This window comes from Dama dama, chromosome 18 (assembly GCF_033118175.1).
Source record: "Dama dama isolate Ldn47 chromosome 18, ASM3311817v1, whole genome shotgun sequence".
NCBI classification, from domain to species: domain Eukaryota; kingdom Metazoa; phylum Chordata; class Mammalia; order Artiodactyla; family Cervidae; genus Dama; species Dama dama.
The window spans coordinates 78,417,433-78,439,372 of NC_083698.1; the positions used below are offsets into that span (position 1 = coordinate 78,417,433).

The 21,940-nt window shown below is 39.3% G+C and overlaps 1 protein-coding gene and 1 non-coding gene across 4 annotated transcripts in view; both read left to right on the forward strand.

Moving 5' to 3' along the window:
- VPS41 (VPS41 subunit of HOPS complex) overlaps window positions 1–21,940 on the forward strand; it is a 197,594-nt gene that overhangs the window by 163,253 nt on the left and 12,401 nt on the right. For all 3 annotated transcript variants that reach the window (XM_061165672.1, XM_061165673.1, XM_061165674.1), the window contains 7 exons: window positions 3,416–3,543; window positions 5,023–5,167; window positions 7,313–7,354; window positions 7,492–7,542; window positions 11,242–11,379; window positions 17,461–17,515; window positions 18,167–18,307. In XM_061165672.1, coding sequence (XP_061021655.1) covers window positions 3,416–3,543; window positions 5,023–5,167; window positions 7,313–7,354; window positions 7,492–7,542; window positions 11,242–11,379; window positions 17,461–17,515; window positions 18,167–18,307 — 700 coding nt within the window. The remainder of the gene's footprint in view (window positions 1–3,415; window positions 3,544–5,022; window positions 5,168–7,312; window positions 7,355–7,491; window positions 7,543–11,241; window positions 11,380–17,460; window positions 17,516–18,166; window positions 18,308–21,940) is intronic.
- On the forward strand, window positions 18,414–18,520 carry LOC133073253 (U6 spliceosomal RNA). The gene has a single exon (XR_009696949.1). It is a non-coding gene; the product is annotated as a U6 spliceosomal RNA (small nuclear RNA).

Consider the following 21,940-nt stretch of genomic DNA (forward strand, 5'->3'; position numbering starts at 1 on the left):
TCTAGGAGCATGGTTCCTATTTATTTTCTATTCAGTTCAGTTCAACACATCTTTAGAACCTACCATGGTCGAGGACTGGGCTGAGTACTCATTTGGATCCAAGAGGAAAACACAGTCCCAGCCTTCAGTGGGTTTACAGACTGGGGACACCATATAAATAAGCTTCAAGTAACTAGAAAATATGTAAAACAGGCAGAGTAATGTGTTATATAAAAAAATGAGAGGTCATTATTGGCTGCAGTTATTGGAAAAGGTTTCTGCAGTGAAAAAAGACTTGTAATGGACTGTCCCTGTTTCTTTCCAGTATGTTCTAAGTACCTAGAATAATGGTCATAAATATTCCATCTTTGTACATCTTCCCAAAAAAAAAGAATTATGAGTGTTCTGTGAAAATATGGAAAGAATATGAACTTTATTTCAAAATACCAAAGCTTAGTATACTTGTCCTCTTTTTAAAGTAATTTAACAGTAAAAAAAGCAATTTTATTATTTGTGTGATTCTCTTACAATTCATGATTCAACCCTTATTTTTTTCCAGAAACTTTTAAATACTGTATCATTAAAGGTATCTTGTTGATTCATACCTGGAAAACTTTTGACTGTGACTGGAAGAAATAAGCATAACTTAAAGCTTATAGATGTTTTTCTGCTGAATGTTTTAGGGTATCTTCCTCGTCATTATTATTAAGAAGTGTATGAGTAATTTGGTTTTGTCATAAGCTCTTGTAAGTAATTCGTATTTTAGCTCCCATCATTCTCAGTTTCATGTTTAGTTTTGAGTTAAACTGTCACAGAGTTGATCAGATAGCAGTGTTATGTAGCAACACTTGATCTCATATAATGCGGATGAAAATTCTGTGCCTCTAAATAGTCCTAAAGGTCAGATTAAAAATAAAAATATGAGGCTTCCCTGGTGACTTAGTGGTAAAGGATCTGCCTGCCAATGCAGATGTCGCAGACACAGGTTCAATCCCTGGTCCAGGAAGATCCCACATGCCATGAAGCAACGAAGCCCATGAGCCACAACTATAGGGCGGGTGCTCTAGAGCCCGGGGACAGCAGCTGCTGAGGCCCGAGCTCCCTAGAGCCCATGCTCCGCACCAAGAGGAGCCAGCGCCAGGAGAAGCCTGTCTCCACCCCGAGAGAGGAGCCCCCACTCTGCAACCAGAGGAAAGCCTGCAGCCAAGACCCAGCACAGCCAAAAGCAAATTATTTTTTAAACATTGATAAAAATATAATAAAAATATATATGAAATTAAAAGTTTTTTCTTGAAGGTACTGGTGCTTCATGATTTCTTTGTATGGAGTTTCTACTGAAATTTTTTAATTTAATTTTTAATTTACAGCCTACTAGAATTATTTAAATAGTTAAGCCTTGCTTCATAATATTAACAGCAGATATATAAGCATGATAAAAATGGGGTGATTTTTGTGGCATTTCGTTTAATGAATAGTCCTTAACCTCTTACTTCCTCTGATGGGCACCAGGGGATTCTCTTACTTTGCCACTGGATCCTAATAGCTCCCTGATAACTGTGTCTTCTAATTATTAATAAAGGCTTCAGGGTAATTTCATCAGTATTTTTCATCATATTTAATCAGAGGTACATAAAATCAGTTAAGCAGAGAATAGCCTAATGTGAAATGTGATAAGTGTTTATTTCAGTTTATGTTGGAGTCGTCTCATTTTTAATCACACAGTGTGACCAGTCATTTTGTCTTATTTTCATTAGAAGTTGGCAGTGTTGCAAGGCTATTAACTGAATCAGGAAAATAAAAAAGGAGCCAAGCTTTCATCTTTCCCTGAATAGTATTATTCCTGGTCTCAGGGCTACTGAGAATTGCTAGTATTGGGGTAGAAATCTTGTCAGGACTTTTTTCTTTTGATGTTATAAATTACAGAGCCTTAAGAAAACAGAAACTTGATCCTTTGTACTTGCTCCAAAGTATCATTTTGATTCAGAGAATATTTTAATGTTGTGATTCAATGGTTTTATAAAATATGTCCTCTTTACTGAGTGAATCTCCTTCCCAAATCTCACAGATCAAACTGTAGTCATGGTCACATGAAGGAAAGTTGCAGTTTGAATAGAAAATATACAGCCTGTTCTGATCTCTTGCCATCCTTCCCAGGGGATACTTGAGTAGAAACTGGACTTGAAACTATATTCCTGATTCTTTCATGATTTTTCTTCTTACAAAATCCTAGTACTTTACAGAAGCAAATTCCACCAGGCTGTTTTCATTTCTAAGTATCATTTAAACCAATTAAAAGTAGTTCATTAAGGCACTGAAGTAAAGTGATAGTCGCTCAGTCATGTCTGACTCTTTGTCCTGTCTGACTGTAGCCCACCAGGCTCCTCTGTCCATGGAATTCTCCAGCAAGAATACTGGAGTGGGTTGCCATTCCCTTCTCCAGTGGATCTTCCCGATCCAGGGATTGAATCCTGATCTCCTGCATTGCAGGCAGATTTTTTACCATCTGAGCCACCAGAGAAGCCTCATTAAGGCATTCATTGTGTTATTTAATATTAATAATTTTTTCAATAATGTGAATATTTTTATTTCTTCTATCTATAGAAACATCTAAGGTTTTTGGTTTCGTTTTGTTTTTGTTTTTTCCCTAAAAGTTGCCAAAGATCAGTAAGTAAACTGCTCCCCAGTACTTTGAGTTACAAGGGCTAAAGTTAGGGATCATCATGGCAGAGGCTGCCCAAGACACTGGCTCACAGCACTGGAAAGCTCTGGAGACAGGATCCACAGCACTGGAGACAGGATTCAATCAAGGGATCTGGAATTTTCTATGAGAACCACAAAATTTAAAATCCAGGAAGAGTCAGGGTAAGAGCAGGGGATAAGACTTGAACCAAAGTCCCAAATCCCTAAACAAAACTAGAGTTAGAGGCACCCAGTGGAAGGAAGATGGAGATGATAACTTGCTGAACATGGGATGCTGGTTGAGTCCACCGTGGGAGCAAAGCCGCCATGTGCCCAGGGCTGGCTGTGCAGCTGACTTGGACAGCATCTGTAAGATGTCAAAGAATGCCTTCCGGTGTTACAGGTAGTCCACAACGAGGAGAGAGCAAGTAGACCTAAACTCTGTGCAGTGGTGCCTAATGGAAGGACCCCGGGGCCCCGCTTCCTCCTGCATCTATCTCATCCAGTAATAAGAGCAGGGATGGTTCTGCCCACTTCTCTTCTCAGGAGTGGCCAATGGAAATGGATATGTGGCCATTCTCTGCCTCCCTTGCCACCACCAAACCCATAGTCTGAAAACTGATGATATGTTTATGGACCAGTGTTTTCATCATAAAATGGTTTTGTGTGTTTTCCATGAAAACTTTTCAGGCATTGTTTGAATTCTTGGGATTGCTTTCCTTTTTAAAGAGTGTTCTGTTTTTTCCCCCTTGGTTAGGGTTTTGCCACATTGATCCGAGAATGGCCGGGAGATCTGTACAACAATTCAGTAATAGTTCAAGCGGTTCGGGATCACCTGAAGAAAGATAGTCAGAACAGGACCTTACTTAAAACCCTGGCAGAATTGTGAGTATATTTTAATGCTTTTTTTTTTTTTTTTTGTCCAAATCAATCGTCATGAAAAGTTTTCATATTTTAGATCTGGCAAACTGAATTGGGAGAATGCAAGTTTGTATGTGCAATTTTCCTATATTCGCTCTTAGTAGAAAACTTTTCATAAGCCTCCAGTGTACAGCTAGAAGGTAAGGTAAGGGAAATATGTGAGACTGTAATTTATTTTAATTTAAATTTATTGTAATTTATTATAATTGTAATTTATTTCCCAGAGGAGAGGAACTCTGGTCAGCACGACTTGGTGGAGGGCAGTGGTTTGGGGAGGAAAGGACGCCAGGTCTTGGACTACTGCAGCAAGTCATTTTCCCAGTGAGGCTCGGGTTTCTGTCATTCTTGGGTCTGCAAGTTAGTAAACTTCTTAAACTGTAGACTCTTTATCTGTAAGATCACAGGGGGCAATTCCGTATGGGTTGATTTTCATGAAATTTCTTAATCAAGAACTGAGTGCAGGTGCCTGGCATTGAGTCAGGTCTCAGAATATGGAAGCTTGGTCAATGGTTTTTGTATTTTGGGGCACTTTCAGTGACTTGGGCTTTGTGCTAACTGCCTGAGATGCAGACAGATAAGGTCCACCCGTGCCCTAGGACCTTTGATTAGTGAAACAAGAAGCACACTGCAGTTAACCTCGGGAAGACCACCCAGCTTCAGTCCCTCCTCACACTCCCACCGTCTCAGACAAATCCTTCTGTCACTCTTACCTCTTTTGCCCAAGACCAGGCCTCGAATTCAGGGCTGTTTAAGACTTTCCACAAAAGGAGTTTTGTTTGTGGCACTGAGTTGGAATACTAATCATTTTCTTCTGGAAACATAGTTTTCCTTGGATTCTTTAGTTACTAACACTGTACTAATAGTACTGATAATTCTGTAGTACTAATAATGGACCCAATGCGGCTTAGCATCAGTTGGCCTTTAGGAGCTGACTTGCGAAATTAAGCATTGTGAAAAACATTGTTTCAACACAAAAACACGTTTGAATTTTATACAACCTCCTTACAGATAAGCTTTTGCTTTTTTTTTTTTTTTGGAATATCACCCATCTGTCAGCTGAATACTGCTTGTAAGAATTGTAACTGATTTTTCTATTACTAGAATAAGAATTTCCTTCATTTGGGGTCATAATTTCATTGTATATCAATTTCTCTAAAACATTTTGAGAGTTTTCTGTAGGAAATTAGTTTTTGTCAATATTGACAGAATATTGACAATAGAATATTTTCAATTTTCTAATATTTTCTCAAGGTTCTGAGAAAGAAATACTTATTGGTCACATATAGTTCAATCCCAAGGAACACTTTTCTAAATAAAGTTAATTTTTCTCTCTGAACAAGTTTTTCAGTTTTCATTAAAGTAAAACATGATTTATTGAGTATATCTTCATGTTTTATTAGAAGTGTTGATGAACATTAATGTAAAAACTTTTTGTCTTACCAGGTACACCTATGACAAAAACTATGGCAATGCTTTGGAAATATACCTAACGTTAAGACATAAGGATGTTTTCCAGTTGATCCACAAACATAATCTTTTCAGTTCTATCAAGGATAAAATTGTTTTATTAATGGATTTTGATTCTGAGGTAATGTTTCTTTTTCTTTTTTTTAAGATTTCTTTAGTTTTAAAAAAATTTTATTAGAGTATAGTTGATTTATAGTGTATGTTAGTTTCAAGTATACAGCAGAGTGAATCAGTTATAATGTGTTTCTTATTTTACTACTGATAAATTATTTGTGCTGTCCCACGTTTTTCATAGACATTTGTCCACATGCTGGAGTAGTTAATAAATCACATAACCTGTTGTATGCTAACTCTTCAGAACACTCTGACCCTCACTGGATGTTCCTTTAGTAGTTGGCATTCAGGACTCCTTTAGTTGATGCAGTTTTTCTGTAAAAGCAATCATAACTTGATGTGGAACTTTTAAAGTTGTGTGTATGTGAAGTAATTTTCGTTTTTTTTTTAGTAAAACAGTTCATTGTAATTCATAGGAACAGAGAAACTAGCCATATGCTTTAGCTCATTCATTCCTCTTAATTGTATGTCCCAGAATTCAAGCTGTAAGTAAACTATTATGATCTGTTTGATGCACTTTTATTCTTTGGCATTCACAGCTTTAGCATGTGGAGTTTCCATTGATCTCAGATGATGCTCAGGCCAGAACATGTGGGATATAATATGTCATAATAAAGTGGATTTGAATAGTGGGATGACTTCCCTGGTGGGTCAGATGGTAAAGAATCTGCCTGTAATGTGGGAGACCTGGGTTTGATTCCTGGGTCAGGAAGATCCCCTGGAGAATGGAATGGCCACCCACTCCAGTATTCTTACCTGGAGAGTTCCATGAACAAAGGACCCTGGAGGGCTACAGTCCTTGGGGTAACAAAGAATCAGACACGACTAAGCAACTAACACTTTGACTTCTGTCTGATGAGGGCACCCAGCCTCCACATCTCACAGTGGGTCTTGTAAAGTGATACAAATTGTTTGTATGTATTTTAAAAAAGAAAGTTAATGCCAAGTGCTAGTGATGAAAAGAAAGAGATTCATAAAACACAGTAGCTGTTACTCGAAAGGCTGAAATTTTAGATAAATCAAAGAGTAGAACACTTAAGGCTCGAAAAAGGTTACTTGGACTTTTTAAAATTTTATTTTACTGTATCTAGGGGTATTATGTGCTATATTATGTATCCATTACATGCTGTGTATTAGAATTCACATACTTAAACTTAATTTAAATAGAAGCTAAATCTACTTTTTCTGAAAGATGCTAAAGCCCATTTTTACTGAATGAGTCAAGTCCTTAGGGAGTACAGATCTAAAAATAGTGCAGGTCCCAGGAAGTTCAGGTGCAGAGGTTCTGCTTCTCTGGCAGAAGATGATGAAGGGGATGAGCAACTTATATAGAAATTAATTTCCCATAGCCAGTCTCCCCTTATGACAGACCCACCCCTCATGTGTCTCAAGAGCTTATTTTGCGTATGAAGCTGTAGACAAAAAAATGAATGAGTTCAAATTCATTGCTACTCAAGAGCATGAACTCAAGGAATCACATAACTTTCTAATTAGAAAATAACTTAAGGGTAATCTCTTCCAACAGCCTAATGTTTCAGAAAAAAAAAATGCAGCAGACAGGTAGGCAATGTAATAGCAGAGTCAAGAACAAGACCCAGGGACTCTGTATGAGGCTTAGTCTGGTGGGCTGTCTTCCTACCACCTCTTGTTACAAACACTGTCTAACTTGTGTTTCATGAATGATAAAGGTAGCTAAACTCAATTCTATAAATCTATAAGCGTTATACTATTATGAAGCTTCAGGTGTCTTTTTTTTTTTTTTTTTAATTCCCTGTTCTGTGTCTTATCCTCTTCTCCACATAAGACCCGCTCCTTATATCTGTGGAATCTGTAGAGGGACTCCATCAATATTTACGTGGCCAGAAAGAAAGCTCTTTTTTTGTGGTACCGGGAATAATCCAAATGCTTTGTATTGTGAGTTGTAGCACAGCACTATTTTATGTTGTATGCAAAACATAGAGACTGCAGATCGAAACAAATTTTTAAAATACATTTAGAAATATCTCGAGAACCATTCTAAAGCTAAGAACCCTCTTATCCATGTAAAACAGGCCCTTTGCCTTTCATGGTGATACCATATATAACATATTATGTTCTGTGTTCTCTTTTTCTGTGGCAAATTTTAGTGACTGGGTATTTTTTCATATTGCAGAAAGCTGTTGACATGCTTCTGGACAATGAAGATAAAATTTCAGTGAGTGCCTTTATATGAATTGAAACAGATGAGTGTCTAAGACCACTATCACCATAAAGAAGAGAGATGTTTATTAGATAATTTCACAGCTCTATTTGTATCCTCATAACTCTACATTTAATTTTTTTTTCCTATAGATTAAAAAAGTAGTGGAAGAATTAGAAGACAGACCAGAGTTGCAGCACGTGGTAAGCATGACAGTCCTCTTCTTTTGCCCTTTGATTGAACAGAGCAGCAAGTCATCTTCCAGTATTGGTTTGAGAAGACTGGAGTGAACACAAACACTATTCTATAATTATTATAATGCAGCAGATGATCAGAATCCAGAGTAGGAATTAATAATAGATCAGGAAACTTTTAACTTTGACTCACAATTGAATTGTGATTTAAAAAAAAAAAGTTATCACATTTTTGAATTATCAAACTATGCCTAGGAGTAAGCACCTTCCTTCTGTCAATTGAAGAAAAAAAAAAAATACACACTCCGAAAGTTGATAATTAAATTGTTTTACTGAGCACACACAGAGAACTATAGCCTGGGAGAGCAGCCTCTTAGATAGCGCTAAGTGACTGTTCCAAAGAGGTCAGGGGAGCCAGGATGTATAGCAATTTTTTCTGGGAAAAAAACAAAAATATAGTGAAGCATCAAAAGAGTATTGTTAACCACAGACACAGAAAAGAGACATCTCAAGTTAATGATTTTAGTGCCTTCCTTTGTATAGGAAGATGGTGGAGTCTGGGCTCATTGAAATCATCTCTTAGATATGCATCTTAACTGTCCAGGGCCCGTGTGTGTTTTTCTCCAAGCTGACTTCCCCTCAGGGTGCACTGTTGGGCTGGCTGCCGTGGCTTTGAGGGCTTGATGGTGGGCAACATGCATTATTTACGAACGGCAGGTCATGTTCTTTGCCCACAGTTCTCTGTCTGTGAAGTCGCTCAGTCATGTCCAACTCTTTGTGACCCCATGGACTGTAGCCCACCAGGCTTCTCTGCCCGTGGGATTTCCCAAGAAAAAATAGTGGAGTGGGTTGCCATTTCCTTCCCCGTGGGATCTTCCCAACCCAGGGATCAAACCCCGGTCTTCCGCATTGCAGGCAGATGCTTTACCGTCTGAGCCACCAGGGAAGCCCCCACACTTCTCTAGTTACCATTTAATATAATTATGGCATCACTTATAGCCAAGCCAGTGCCCTGACTGTGCACCAAAGATACCAAGTTTTCCTGCTAAGGAAACACCACACAGAACACTCTCAGAGCAGAGCCTCGTTTTTTGACAGAGCCTGTGCCTATTTTCTTATGTGGTCGTGTGGTGGTGCCATGGGGTCCATTACTCTAGATTCCTTTTGTTGGGGGTCTCCTTTGATTCTCTGCATGGCTGTCATCATGGGAGCAAAACAGGAAGAGATGTTTTTCTTTGTCCTTTCAAAATGATACCAGAGAAGTCTTCAGTGAAAACGGGGGTTGTTCCAGTAGGCCTGTGAGCATCATATAAGACTGCTGTATCTTTGCGCACCTCTTTGCACCCTGGGAGAAGGGTTAAGAAATAGAGCATTTATAAGTCATTTTCATGCATTGAAGCTTTTGAAGACTCCAATATAGGAATGTGAAGTGACTTGGCGGGGGGGGGGGTTGTCCCTTTGGTTGTTTGCTCAGTGGTTTTCTGAATGCTTTTTGCTCTGTTGTTCATGATTGAAAATCTCCAGATTATCTGCTTACCCAGGCAAGGTACCTCTGTGTGGGTCATCGTGGAATTTGTTTGCAAAGCAGTGATTTCTGGCTCCCTTCAGCCGTGAGACAGGATTACAGGCGGCAGGGATCAAGTGACAGTGTCACTGGGGCAGTGGTAGAATGGCGGCAGCACTCACACTGAAGTGGCCCATCGTCTCCGTCAGGCGAAGAAATGTCTCTCTACGTTTGCCCCAAAGATGTGACAGAACCTTCTTAATCCATCTGCACCTCTGGGAAACAGCAGTATGTCAGCTCTTACACTGACGCCATGCCAGTGGAATGGCCGGAGTCTTCATCAGAGCAGGGACTTCTCTCCGACGCCCCCAGTTCTTGCCTGAGAGAGAGGGGAGCGGGTAACCCGAGGGGTTTCTCCGTGTGCTGTGTCCTGGGTGGGCTTATATAGTGACCATATACGACAGCAAGTGTCAAGCTCCAGCAACTTCATTCCCCGTCCACAGCTTCAGGGCAGGCTGATGCATGGTGTCGATGAACCAATCTGATCAAGGGGGCACATGCACGGATGCACTTGGTGTGATGAAGTCTTCCCACCTCGGGTGGGTTCTAGGGTGTTTGTGTCCATTTAACATGAACTAAACATTGCAGATGACACCACCCTTATGGCAGAAAGTGAAGAGGAACTAAAAAGCCTCTTGATGAAAGTCAAAGAGGAGAGTGAAAAAGTTGGTTTAAAGCTCAACATTCAGAAAACTAAGATCTTGGCATCTGGTCCCATCACTTCATGGGAAATAGATGGGGCAACAGTGGAAGCTGTGTCAGACTTTATTTTTGGGGGCTCCAAAATCACTGCAGATGGTGACTGCAGCCATGAAATTAAAAGACGCTTACTCCTTGGAAGGAAAGTTATGACCAACCTAGATAGCACATTAAAAAGCAGAGACATTACTTTGTCAACAAAGGTCCGTCTAGTCAAAGCTATGGTTTTCCATTGGTCATGTATGGATGTGACAGTTGGACTGTGAAGAAAGCTGAGCGCCGAAGAATTGATGCTTTTGAACTGTGGTGTTGGAGAAGACTCTTGAGAGTCCCTTGGACTGCAAGGAGATCCAACCAGTCCATCCTAAAGGAGTCCTGGGTGTTCATTGGAAGGACTGATGCTGAAGCTGAAACTCCAGTACTTTGGCCACCTCATGCAAAGAGTTGACTTATTGGAAAAGACCCTGATGCTGGGAGGGATTGGGGGCAGGAGGAGAAGGGGACGACAAAGGATGAGATGGCTGGATGGCATCACTGACTCGATGGACATGAGTTTGGGTAAACTTCGGGAGTTGGTGATGGACAGGGAGGCCTGGCGTGCTGTGATTCATAGAGTCGCAAAGAGTCGAATGCAACTGAGCGACTGAACTGAACTGAAACATTGAACATCGATTTCTGACTTCTGTGCAATCTATTGATCCCCTTGCTACTACTCCAAGTAGAAAGTGAATCACTCACTGCCTTGAAGGTTCATTAACTTTTTCAGTCAGAAAAAGGAATCAGCTATGAAAATGGATTCAGAACACCTGACTCTTGATTTTTTTCACTTTTTGAGGTCCCCAGTGGAGGCAGCATTTCATGGCAAACACAGATCTCAGTAAAACTTAAGGACAGGAGATTTAGAAAATACAACAATTAATTTAGCACTTGCTACTGGAGTTATTTTTAAGAACATGTTCTTGCCATGTCTCTACCCCCTTTTATATAAAGGATGAGAATTTTTACAATCTACGAACACCACTGATCAAGCATTTTATTTCTGAGGTGAAGCAGATGATGGTGAGAATATTAACAGCGCCTGTCATTAACATTTCTGCAGTGCCTATTCTGTGCCAGGTGTGGTTCTAAGTGATTTACAAATGGTAACTCATTCAGTCCTCACAACTGAAGATTTTTGCCGATAAAGAAACTCAGTCACAGAGAGGTTAGTGACCTGCCCAGGGCCACATGGTCGGTAAGAGGCAGAAACAGGACACTCGGGGCCATTCTAGGAAGTACCAGCACCTCCTTGCTCTTACCGAGGTTCCTTTCCACTTCCCCTTCACCTAGAGATTTTTCCCAAAAACTGCTTTTCCGCCAGCCTGTCTGTGGCTGAAAATAGCAATGTTAAACAGGTATCAGTTCCATAGTTTAATATCCCTTGTTTATTCCTTTGCTCTTTTTAGTATCTGCATAAGCTTTTCAAAAGAGACCATCATAAGGGACAGCGCTACCATGAGAAGCAGATCAGCCTTTATGCTGAATTCGACCGACCCAACTTGCTTCCATTTCTCCGAGACAGTATCCATTGCCCCCTTGAAAAGGTGAGTCCTAGACGCCCCGGCTCAAACACTGCGAGGTGAGAGTCGTCACTGTTGGTAAGCTCTGGGTTCTTCTAGTATTCTGTCTCTGCTCATCCATCCGCATTCAAGGGAAAGACTGGCTTTCCAGGCATGAGGTTTTGCCAGGCATTCTATCACAATAGGAGGTCCTATCTGATCAGATTTTGGTGAGGACCTCAAGTATCTCTATGCCAGGTTTAACTGGGATAAAGGTCTGATCCAGGGTCTAGAACTCAGTCAACCATAAAACACTGTCTGGAGTCTGATGTATTTACCAGCAAAGTCAGCCTGGGAAGGGGACACAAACCACCCAAAGCCAGAAGCAACTGCCCCAGTCAGGACCCCAAGTTGATACATAATTTCATTCCTGCATCCTGTGTGCTATAAATACCCACATGATGTACTTTTCTGTTTCTCTGTTACACCCAATTCCATTATAGTTATAATGTAGTTAACTGTAGTTATAACTATGGTTTCTAGTCTCCCACCATCCTATAAATTCTTCAAGGAAAAGGAGTTTGTTTCACTGATTCTCATAAACTCAGTAGCCAGCCACACATTAGACGCTAAATGTTTATTGCATGTCAGTCGAATGAATGAATAAGTTAATACCTATGAGGTTCTAGTTAGGGCTGAATATGAACTAGTAAGTGTTATGAGCCTGCTGTTTCAAAATAAACTACAGTACTCACCATGTGTGTACTAGAACCTGGGCGATTGAAGACCCTCAGCTTTGTTTCCCATGGTTCTTCACACCATCTGCAATGCTCTCTACCATCTACACATGTCTTCCTGAATTAAGATGGCCAGAGAGCAAGTACTTTCTACCGTCAGCCATATGTAGCAACAAAACAAAGTAAGTGACCCGTGAGAGACACGTATTAAGAAGTTGACTGACAACATGCAATTTATGTGCAATCACAGCTTTTCTAGTTGCTTCTTCAGCCCATGATGATTAACTTCAAATGTGTTGAATACTATGAACCAGTTTCAGCTCAGTGGGTTTTCTGAATCTACAGTTAATTTAAAAAAAATCTTGCCTGCCTATTAGTTTATGAAAAACATTAACAGTTTACGTTTGAGCCCTAAGGCTTTTACTCAAGAATAAATTTGGAAACACATCATCTTAGAAAAGCAAACATTCCTCTCTTTTCTCACTTCTGAATCTATCATCTAGGAAAACAGGGAGAATCTTCATCTTTGAACTGTGTCCCTGTGTTTGTACCTCACTTTGAAGGAAACATCGTGTGTTTCCAGGCAGACCTGGCCTTGTCGTGTTGACTCCTCAGCCAGAGCCCCGCACACGAGGGTGATCAGCACCCACCCAGGCATCCTTCTTCCCCTTTGTTGAACACCATACAAAGCCTCCACTTGGATTCCAGTACGTCCGTGTCTGGAACATGCTTTCAACCCATTTGGTTTACAGTTTTCCAGTCTGGTAGTGTTCAATGGAAAGCACACTGCTCTGCCCACAAAGAGAGCATCAGAAATTCTCATCCCCACACGTGATATTTCTAATACAGAGAACTCACTTGGAGCATTGTGTGGGCCCTTTGGAATTTTTCTCTCTGAGCTACTGGGAAAAATCAATTGCAGATAAGAGAATTCAACACAAACCTGAGAACAATTATATTTGAAGTAGTTTTTTTTTTTTTTTTTTTAAGATAACTTTCAGTGGAAAGAGAATTTTGAACAAAATGGATTTGAGACAGTAATGGTTGAAACATGTCACTATAATCAAGTCATTAGGCTTTCATGTTAAAGATCTTTGAGACATTGTTATTAGAGATTATCTTTGCCTGAGACCCCATTGTGGGAAGTCTGTATATTTGCAAAAAATATACCACTGTCCTTGCTTAGGTACACCAAGCCATCTTGAAGCAGATTTTCTTGACTTTAATTCATGCAGCATCTCATTCCTTTCTCCCTAGAAATAATAACTCTGTGCACACTTTGTTTCATCTTAGAAACAAATTCCTTTTACATTTACTTGTAACACAGAAAAACTACTGACTCATAAAAACCGAAGTAGATTTCCCCCCAGTCTAGAACTATAAGACAACATGCTGAGCCTTAGAACCTGAGTCTCTAAGTTCCCAAATACTTTCCACTGTGGTAAGGAATCATCTTTTTCAGGTTTAAAAATTTAATTAAAATAATAACAACAGCAATACTAATAGATATTCCTCAATATTGCAAGAATTGTGAGAGACATCAGTTTTTCAACTGTTCATTCTTCTGTCATTTCCAGGTGTGGTCATCAGGCCCTAGTTTTCACATTCGCAAATCTGATTTGCTTATGCCTAGAACAGTTAAAAGCAAAATATTAGCTTTATCAATTAATACCTGAATTTATGGTCACTCTCATATCTAATTGCATTCACAAGGTGGCAGTATATATGAATCTGGAGGAATAAAGTAGGAGATGCATAGTTTACTAATTTTCCTTAAAGAAAAATAAGACTGTATAAAAGATGATGGGGTCAAGGCTATGTAGAAATCATTATAAAACTGATATGGTAGATAGGGCTGATAAAATTTCCATTAGTTAACACCCAAATTTTTAACTCTGTTACTTACCTTTACATTAAATAAGGAAAAGAAAAATTTGAATATTATTTTTACATCATATTTTACTCAATTTTTGTTATTATTCTGTCTTGTCACTTGTTTTCTATTCTCCTTTTTTGCACACGTGCACGAATGTATGTCCTGTTACCTACTTTTTCCTCTAGATGGAGCACTATTGCTCGGGAATATTCAAGAATCTAAAAGAAAACATGCTTTTATGCTTTGTGTATGTGCTCAGTTGTGTCCAACTCTTTGTGACTCCACAGACTGTAGGCTGCCAGGCTCTTCTGTCCATGGAATTTTCCAGGCAGGAATACTGGAGTGGATTGCCGTTTCCTACTCCAGAGGATTTTGACCCAGGAATCCAACCCAGGTCTCCTGCGTCTCCTGTATCATCCATGTTTCCAAGAGCAGTTTGGATGAAAGGATTAAAAATAAGAGAGCAGGGTGTTCTGAGACCCAGAAGCTGCCGTCCCACATTTCTGGCTCATCTCCATGGTGGATACTGGTCACATAGCTCTCCTACCACTGGAGAGGCCTTGAGGTTTTAATTCTGGGCAATCACTCAACCACCTATAATCTTACTACTATAGAAGAAATGGGCAATGGATACTAGGGAACATCTCGCCATCTCTGCCACATCTCTTTTTAAATTTTTGTTAGAGAATAGTTGCTTTACAATGTTGTATCAATTTATGCTATGCAGCAAAGTGAAACAGTTATACATACATCCCCTCTTTTTGGATTTCCTTCCCATTTAGGTCACCACAGAGCACTGAATAGAGATCCCTGTGCTCTATAGTAGGTTCTCGTTGGTTATCTATTTGATACATAGTGTAAGTTGTATAGAAATGTTGATCCCAGTCTCCCAATTCATCCCACCTCCTTTCCCCATTGGTGTCCATACGTTTGTTCTCCACCTCTGCGTCTCTATTTCTGCTTTGCAAACAAGTTCATGTGTCTCATTTTTGAGATCCCACATATCAGTGTTAATATGACATCTTTTTCTTTTTTACTTCATTCTGTATGATAGTCTCTAGGTCCGTCTACATTTCTGCAAATGGCACAGTGTCCTTCATTTTTATGACTAATATTTCATTGTATATATGTAATATCTTTATCCAGCCCTCTGTTGATGGACATTTAAGTTGTTTCTGTGTCCTGGCTGTTGTAAATAGCTGCAATGAACATTAGGGTGCATGTATCTTTTTGAATTGTGGTTTTCTCCAGGTATATGCCCAGGAGTGGGACTGGTGGGTCATATGGTAACTCTATTTTTAGTTTTTGAGGACCCGCCATACTGTTCTCCACAGTGATGGTATCAATTTACATTCCCACCAGCAGTGCAAGAGGGTTCCCTTTTCTCCACACACTTTACAGCATTTATTATTTGTAGATTTTTTGATGATAGCCATTTTGACCAGTGTAAGATGATATCTTATTGTAGTTTGATTTGCATTCCTCTAATATTTAATGATGTTGAGCATGTTTCATGTGGTTGTTGGCCATCTGCATATCTTTTTTGGCGAAATGTCTGTTTCTAGCTTCCCCTCATTTTTTTGAATGGGTTGTTTTCTGATGTTGAGCTACATGAGCTGTTCGTATATTTTAGAGATTAATACCTTGTGGGTTGCTTCATTTGCAAATATTTTCTTCCATTCTGAGGGGGTTTTTTTTTGTCTTGTTTATGGTTCCCTTTGCTGTGCAAAAATTAAGTTTAATTAGGTCCTATTTTTTTTTGCTTTAACTTTCATTACTCTTAGAGGTAGATCAGAAAAGATGTTGCTACAATTTATGTCAAAGAGTATCCTGTCTATCTTTTCCTCTAAGAGTTTTATAGTGTCCAGCCTTACATTTAGGTCTTTGATCCATTTTGAGTTTATTTTTGTGTATGGCATTGGGAAGTGATTTAATTGCATTCTTTTACATGTAACAGTCCAGTTTCCCCAGCACCACTTATTGAAGAGATTATCTTTTCTTCATTGTATATTCTTGCCTTCTTTGTGATAGATTAGGTGACCATAGGTGCGTGGGTTTATCTCTGGGCTTTCGATCGTATTCCATTGATCTATATTTCCATTTTTGTCTGCTACATTATTTTTAAAGGAATTGTGTGAGTGATCAAATTAGTGATGTTTCTTCCTCATTGTGACCTTCAGGTCTTCTCATTTTCTCATTTAAATGATTGTGTACCTGGTGGCTCAATGGTAAAGAATCCACGCCAGCAAGATCCCCTGAAGAAGGGAATGGCAACCCACTCCAGTATTCTCGCCTGGGAAATCCCACAGGACAGAGGAGCCTGGTGGGCTACAGTCCATGGGATCCGGAAAGAGTTGGATATGACTTAGTTACTAAACAACTCTCAAACATTATCTTAGTTTCATTCCAATTCTAAAGTAAGGTGTTACTTTGTTTTTAAATGGAGTATGATTACAATGTTTCTGCGGAACAGCAATGAGTCAGCTATATGTATACTTCCCCCCTCCCTCTCCAGCCTCCTTCCCACCCCATCATCGCCATCCCACTCCAAGTCACCACAGAGCACCAAGCTGGGATCTCTGCGCTCTCCACAGCCTCCCACTAGCTGGATAGTTTACACGATTGTGTGTATACGTCAGTGCTACTCTCCCAGTTCGTTTCACCTTCTCCTTCCCTCTCACCCCCATGTCCACCAGTCCATTCTCTACATCTGCATCTCTATTCCTGCCCTGCAAATGGGTTAGTGTGTACAGTTTTTCTAGATTCTCTATATAATGCATTAATATATGGTATTTGTTTTTCTCTGACTACACCCTGTATGACAGACTGTTGGTTCATCCAGATCACTACAGATAACCAGTTTTGTTCCTTTTATGGCTGAGTAGTATTCCATTGTATATATGTACCACATCTTCATCCATTCATCTGTTGATGGACATTCAAGTTGTTTCCATGTCTTCACTACTGTAAGTAGTACTACAGTGAACATTAGGGTGCACATATCTTTTCAGTCCCACTTTTGACAGATCCTTGAACAGAGTTTTTTTCTAGACCCTGTAAGCCAGCAGTAGAAATATTCCCACCCCAGTATTTAATTCTTTATGCAGCAAATGTTTACTGCTCCATACAGGGAACATAGAGCTGTGAACAGTAGTCCTTTCCTGGAGCTTACAATCCAATGGAAGGAAATAGGGCTTAGACCAGTGCCATGAAGAAACCTCAAGTAGCAGAAAGAGAGAAAGCTTTGTGGGGAAGAACCTTTGTTTCAGCATCTTGCTTCCTGCCTTTGCTCTGGAATGTTCTACCTCAAATATGTTATCAGTTAAATTGTGTAGGATCAGCACCTCTCAGGGAAATCTGGACAGCTACAAGCAAAACTTAGGCTTATTTACTTCTGCTTTGTTTTTAAAGGGAGGCAGTGGAGAAATTCTTTCAAACTTGTATGTTTAAGTGACTATAGATATTTGTTTTTATATGATAACACATAACATTTTTACCTTGCTTTATTTGAAGGCTCTTGAGATCTGTCAACAGAGAAACTTTGTAGAAGAGACAGTTTATCTTCTGAGTAAGTAGCTTTGATTCATTTTGGTCCCCATAGAGTGGGGTGACAATGTGATATAAATTTTCCAAGAATGGACATAGGTTTTAGACCAAAGTAACAGAGGTTAAAGCCTGTTTTATATAAGAATTTAATATTTGGAAAAGGAGACTTCATAGCTCAATAAAGAAGGTAGCATTATTTAATAAATGCTACTGAGATAATAATTAGTATTGTGTAATAAAACTATCAGTTCATACTTTACAGTGTAAATCAAAATAAATTGTGGATGGGTTGACAAATTTGTTTTTCTGCTTTTCATCAGAAGGAAGTCAGAATCTGACAGACCTGGTTTCAGATTCCAGATTTGCCATTTAGTAGCTATATGATCTTGGCAAGTGACTACTACATCTGTCCTTTTTTATAAAATTGAAATAGAACATACTTCCTCGGATTACAGTGATTACACGAAGTAATTCATGTGAAGCACTTAAGTGACTACTCAGTACAAAGTAAATACCTAGTAATTAGGATTTATTTATTTTAGTAAGTTTCAGTTGTCACAGAATGAAATTCGCTTTTTGTCATGGCTATCAAACTATGTAAACAAATAGAGATGTGATTTCTCTTAAAACATTTAATTAAATTATCCTAAACGTGTGTCTCACATTGTTCTAGGCCGAATGGGTAACAGCCGAAGTGCCCTGAAGATGATTATGGAGGAATTGCATGACGTTGACAAAGCGATTGAGTTTGCCAAGGAGCAGGATGATGCAGAACTCTGGGAGGATCTGATCTTATATTCCATCGACAAACCACGTAAGTAGAACACCCATCTGCCTTTATAATGTCTTTCTCTCCATTTAGCCAGTTGTGTCTAGAGTAAGAATCATCTCAAGATGCACTGAATTTAAAATGTCATGAAGTGCTCGCTTCAGCAGCACATATACTAAAATTGGAACGATACAGAGAAGATTAGCATGGCCCCTGCGCAAGGATGACACGCAAATTCGTGAAGCATTCCATATTTTTACAAATTAAAAAAACCATACACCATGACCAAGTGGGCTTTATCCCAGGAATGCAAGGATTCTTTAATATCTGCAAATCAATCAATGTAATACACCACATTAACAAATTAAAAGATGAAAACCATATGATTATCTCAATAGATGCAGAGAAAGCCTTTGACAAAACTGAACACCCATTTATGATTAAAACTCTCCAGAAAACAGAGGAATAGAAGGAACATACCTCAACATAATAAAAGCTATATATGACAAACCCATAGCAAGCATCACCCTCAATGGTGAAAAATTGAAAGCATTTCCCCTGAAATCAGGAACAAGACAAGGGTGCCCACTCTCACCACTACTATTCAACATAATGTTGGAAGTTTTGGCCACAGCAATCAGAGCAGAAAAAGAAGTAAAAGGAATCCAGATAGGAAAAGAAGAAGTGAAAGTCTCTCTGTTTGCAGATGACATGATCCTCTACATAGAAAACCCTAAAGACTCTTCCAGAAAATTACTAGAGCTAATCAGTGAATATAGTAAAGTTGCAGGATATAAAATTAACACACAGAAATCCCTTGCATTCCTATATACTAACAATGAAAAAACAGAAAGAGAAATTAAGGAAACAATACCATTCACCATTGCAACAAAAAGAATAAAATACTTAGGAGTATATCTACCTAAAGAAACAAAAGACCTATACATAGAAAACTATAAAACACTGATGAAAGAAATCGAAGAGGACACAAACAGATGGAGAAACATACCGTGTTCATGGATTGGAAGAATCAATATTGTCAAAATGGCTATTCTACCCAAAGCAATCTATAGATTCAATGCAATCCCTATCAAGCTACCAATGGTATTTTTCACAGAACTAGAACAAATAATTTCACAATTTGTATGGAAATACAAAAAACCTCGAATAGCCAAAGTAATCTTGAGAAAGAAGAATGGAACTGGAGGAATCAACCTGCCTGACTTCAGACTCTACTACAAAGCCACAGTCATCAAGACAGTATGGTACTGGCACAAAGACAGAAATATAGATCAATGGGACAGAATAGAAAGCCCAGAGATAAATCCACGAACCTATGGACACCTTATCTTCGACAAAGGAGGCAAGGATATGCAATGGAAAAAAGACAACCTCTTTAACAAGTGGTGCTAGGAAAACTGGTCAACCACTTGTAAAAGAATGAAACTAGAACACTTTCTAACACCATACACAAAAATAAACTCAAAATGGATTAAAGATCTAAATGTCAGACCAGAAACTATAAAACTCCTAGAGAAGAACATAGGCAAAACACTCTCCGACATGAATCACAGCAGGATCCTCTATGACCCACCTCCCAGAATATTGGAAATAAAAGCAAAAATAAACAAATGGGACCTAATGAAACTTAAAAGCTTTTGCACTACAAAGGAAACTATAAGTAAGGTGAAAAGACAGCCCTCAGATTGGGAGAAAATAATAGCAAATGAAGAAGCAGACAAAGGATTAATCTCAAAAATACACAAGCAACACCTGAAGCTCCATTCCAGAAAAATAAATGACCCAATCAAAAAATGGGCCAAAGAACTAAACAGACATTTCTCCAAAGAAGACATACAGATGGCTAACAAACACATGAAAAGATGCTCAACATCACTCATTATCAGAGAAATGCAAATCAAAACCACAATGAGGTACCATTACACGCCAGTCAGGATGGCTGCTATCCAAAAGTCTACAAGCAATAAATGCTGGAGAGGGTGTGGAGAAAAGGGAACCCTCTTACACTGTTGGTGGGAATGCAAACTAGTACAGCCGCTATGGAAAACAGTGTGGAGATTTCTTATAAAACTGGAAATAGAACTGCCATATGACCCAGCAATCCCACTTCTGGGCATACACACCGAGGAAACCAGATCTGAAAGAGACACGTGCACCCCAGTGTTCATCGCAGCACTGTTTATAATAGCCAGGACATGGAAGCAACCTAGATGCCCATCAGCAGACGAATGGATAAGGAAGCTGTGGTACATATACACCATGGAATATTACTCAGCCGTTAAAAAGAATTCATTTGAACCAGTTCTAATGAGATGGATGAAGCTGGAGCCCCTTATACAGAGTGAAGTAAGCCAGAAAGATAAAGAACATTACAGCATACTAACACATATATATGGAATTTAGAAAGATGGTAATGATAACCTTATATGCAAAACAGAAAAAGAGACACAGAAGTACAGAACAGACTTTTGAACTCTGTGGGAGAAGGTGAGGGTGGGATGTTTTGAAAGAACAGCATGTATATTATCTATAGTGAAACAGATCACCAGCCCAGGTGGGATGCATGAGACAAGTGCTCGGGCCTGGTGCACTGGGAAGACCCAGAGGAATCGGGTGGAGAGGGAGATGGGAGGGGGGATCGGGATGGGGAATACATGTAACTCCATGGCTGATTCATGTCAATGTATGACATAACCCACTGAAATGTTGTGAAGTAATTAGCCTCCAACTAATAAAAAAAAAAAAAAATTGTGCTGAAGTATCTATAATAAATATAGGTCAGGTGCATAGTAACAATTTCCCGAACTCTCCCCATACAGGGAAGTCTAGAGCCTTATCAATTCATGTTGCCTAGCTGAACTTGATAAAGAACAAGTGAAGGACATGAGATTAACTCTGCTCCCATGAAGCACAGTTTTACCTGCTGCACCAAACGGAATGAAAGATTCTGGTTTTGTGTGTACGCAGGGGGCATTTATTTTGGAAGTGAATCATCTAGCCCTTATCCCTTCTGTTTATGGAAACCCATGGCCACTATGGACATCGGCTGTACTGGGAGGTTTGCTGCTGCAGCGTCCAACCTTTCTCTCCTGCCCTATCAGTGCAACTCCACGAGTGTCTGTCTGCTGCCCCTCCTTGACCATCTGCGTGGGTCTCCCATTTTGGAAGGAAACAAAAGTTAATGAAAGTCCTCTTTTAAAGATATAGATATGATTCAGAAACTAGCAGTCATGGTTTAAAATCTCTCCCTTCCCCCTTTTTGCTTTTTGGTCAGAAGGCTTATCTATTTCAAGATTTTCATGTTCTAGAAACCACTGTTACAATAGTTTTTTTCTGAGATACAAGAGGAGGGTGTTATTCAGGTTCATTACCGATTAAGGTACTTTGCGAATCTAGTTTAGCATAAGAGAGTAGCAGTTCAAGGATCTTACAGGAGGCAAAGTGGAAATGAAGCACACTATGAACCTGGGCCTACCCTGGCTTTGATTTGGGTTCAGAAATTGCTGGTTGTGTGATCCTGGACGAATTCATTAACCATCCTGTTTTTTCCTTTTCCATAAATTGGGAACAAAAAACATTCCCACCTTGCAGAATATCGGAGAAAAGTATATGATAACTGAGCCATAGTATATTCACAATAAATATTAGTCACCTCTC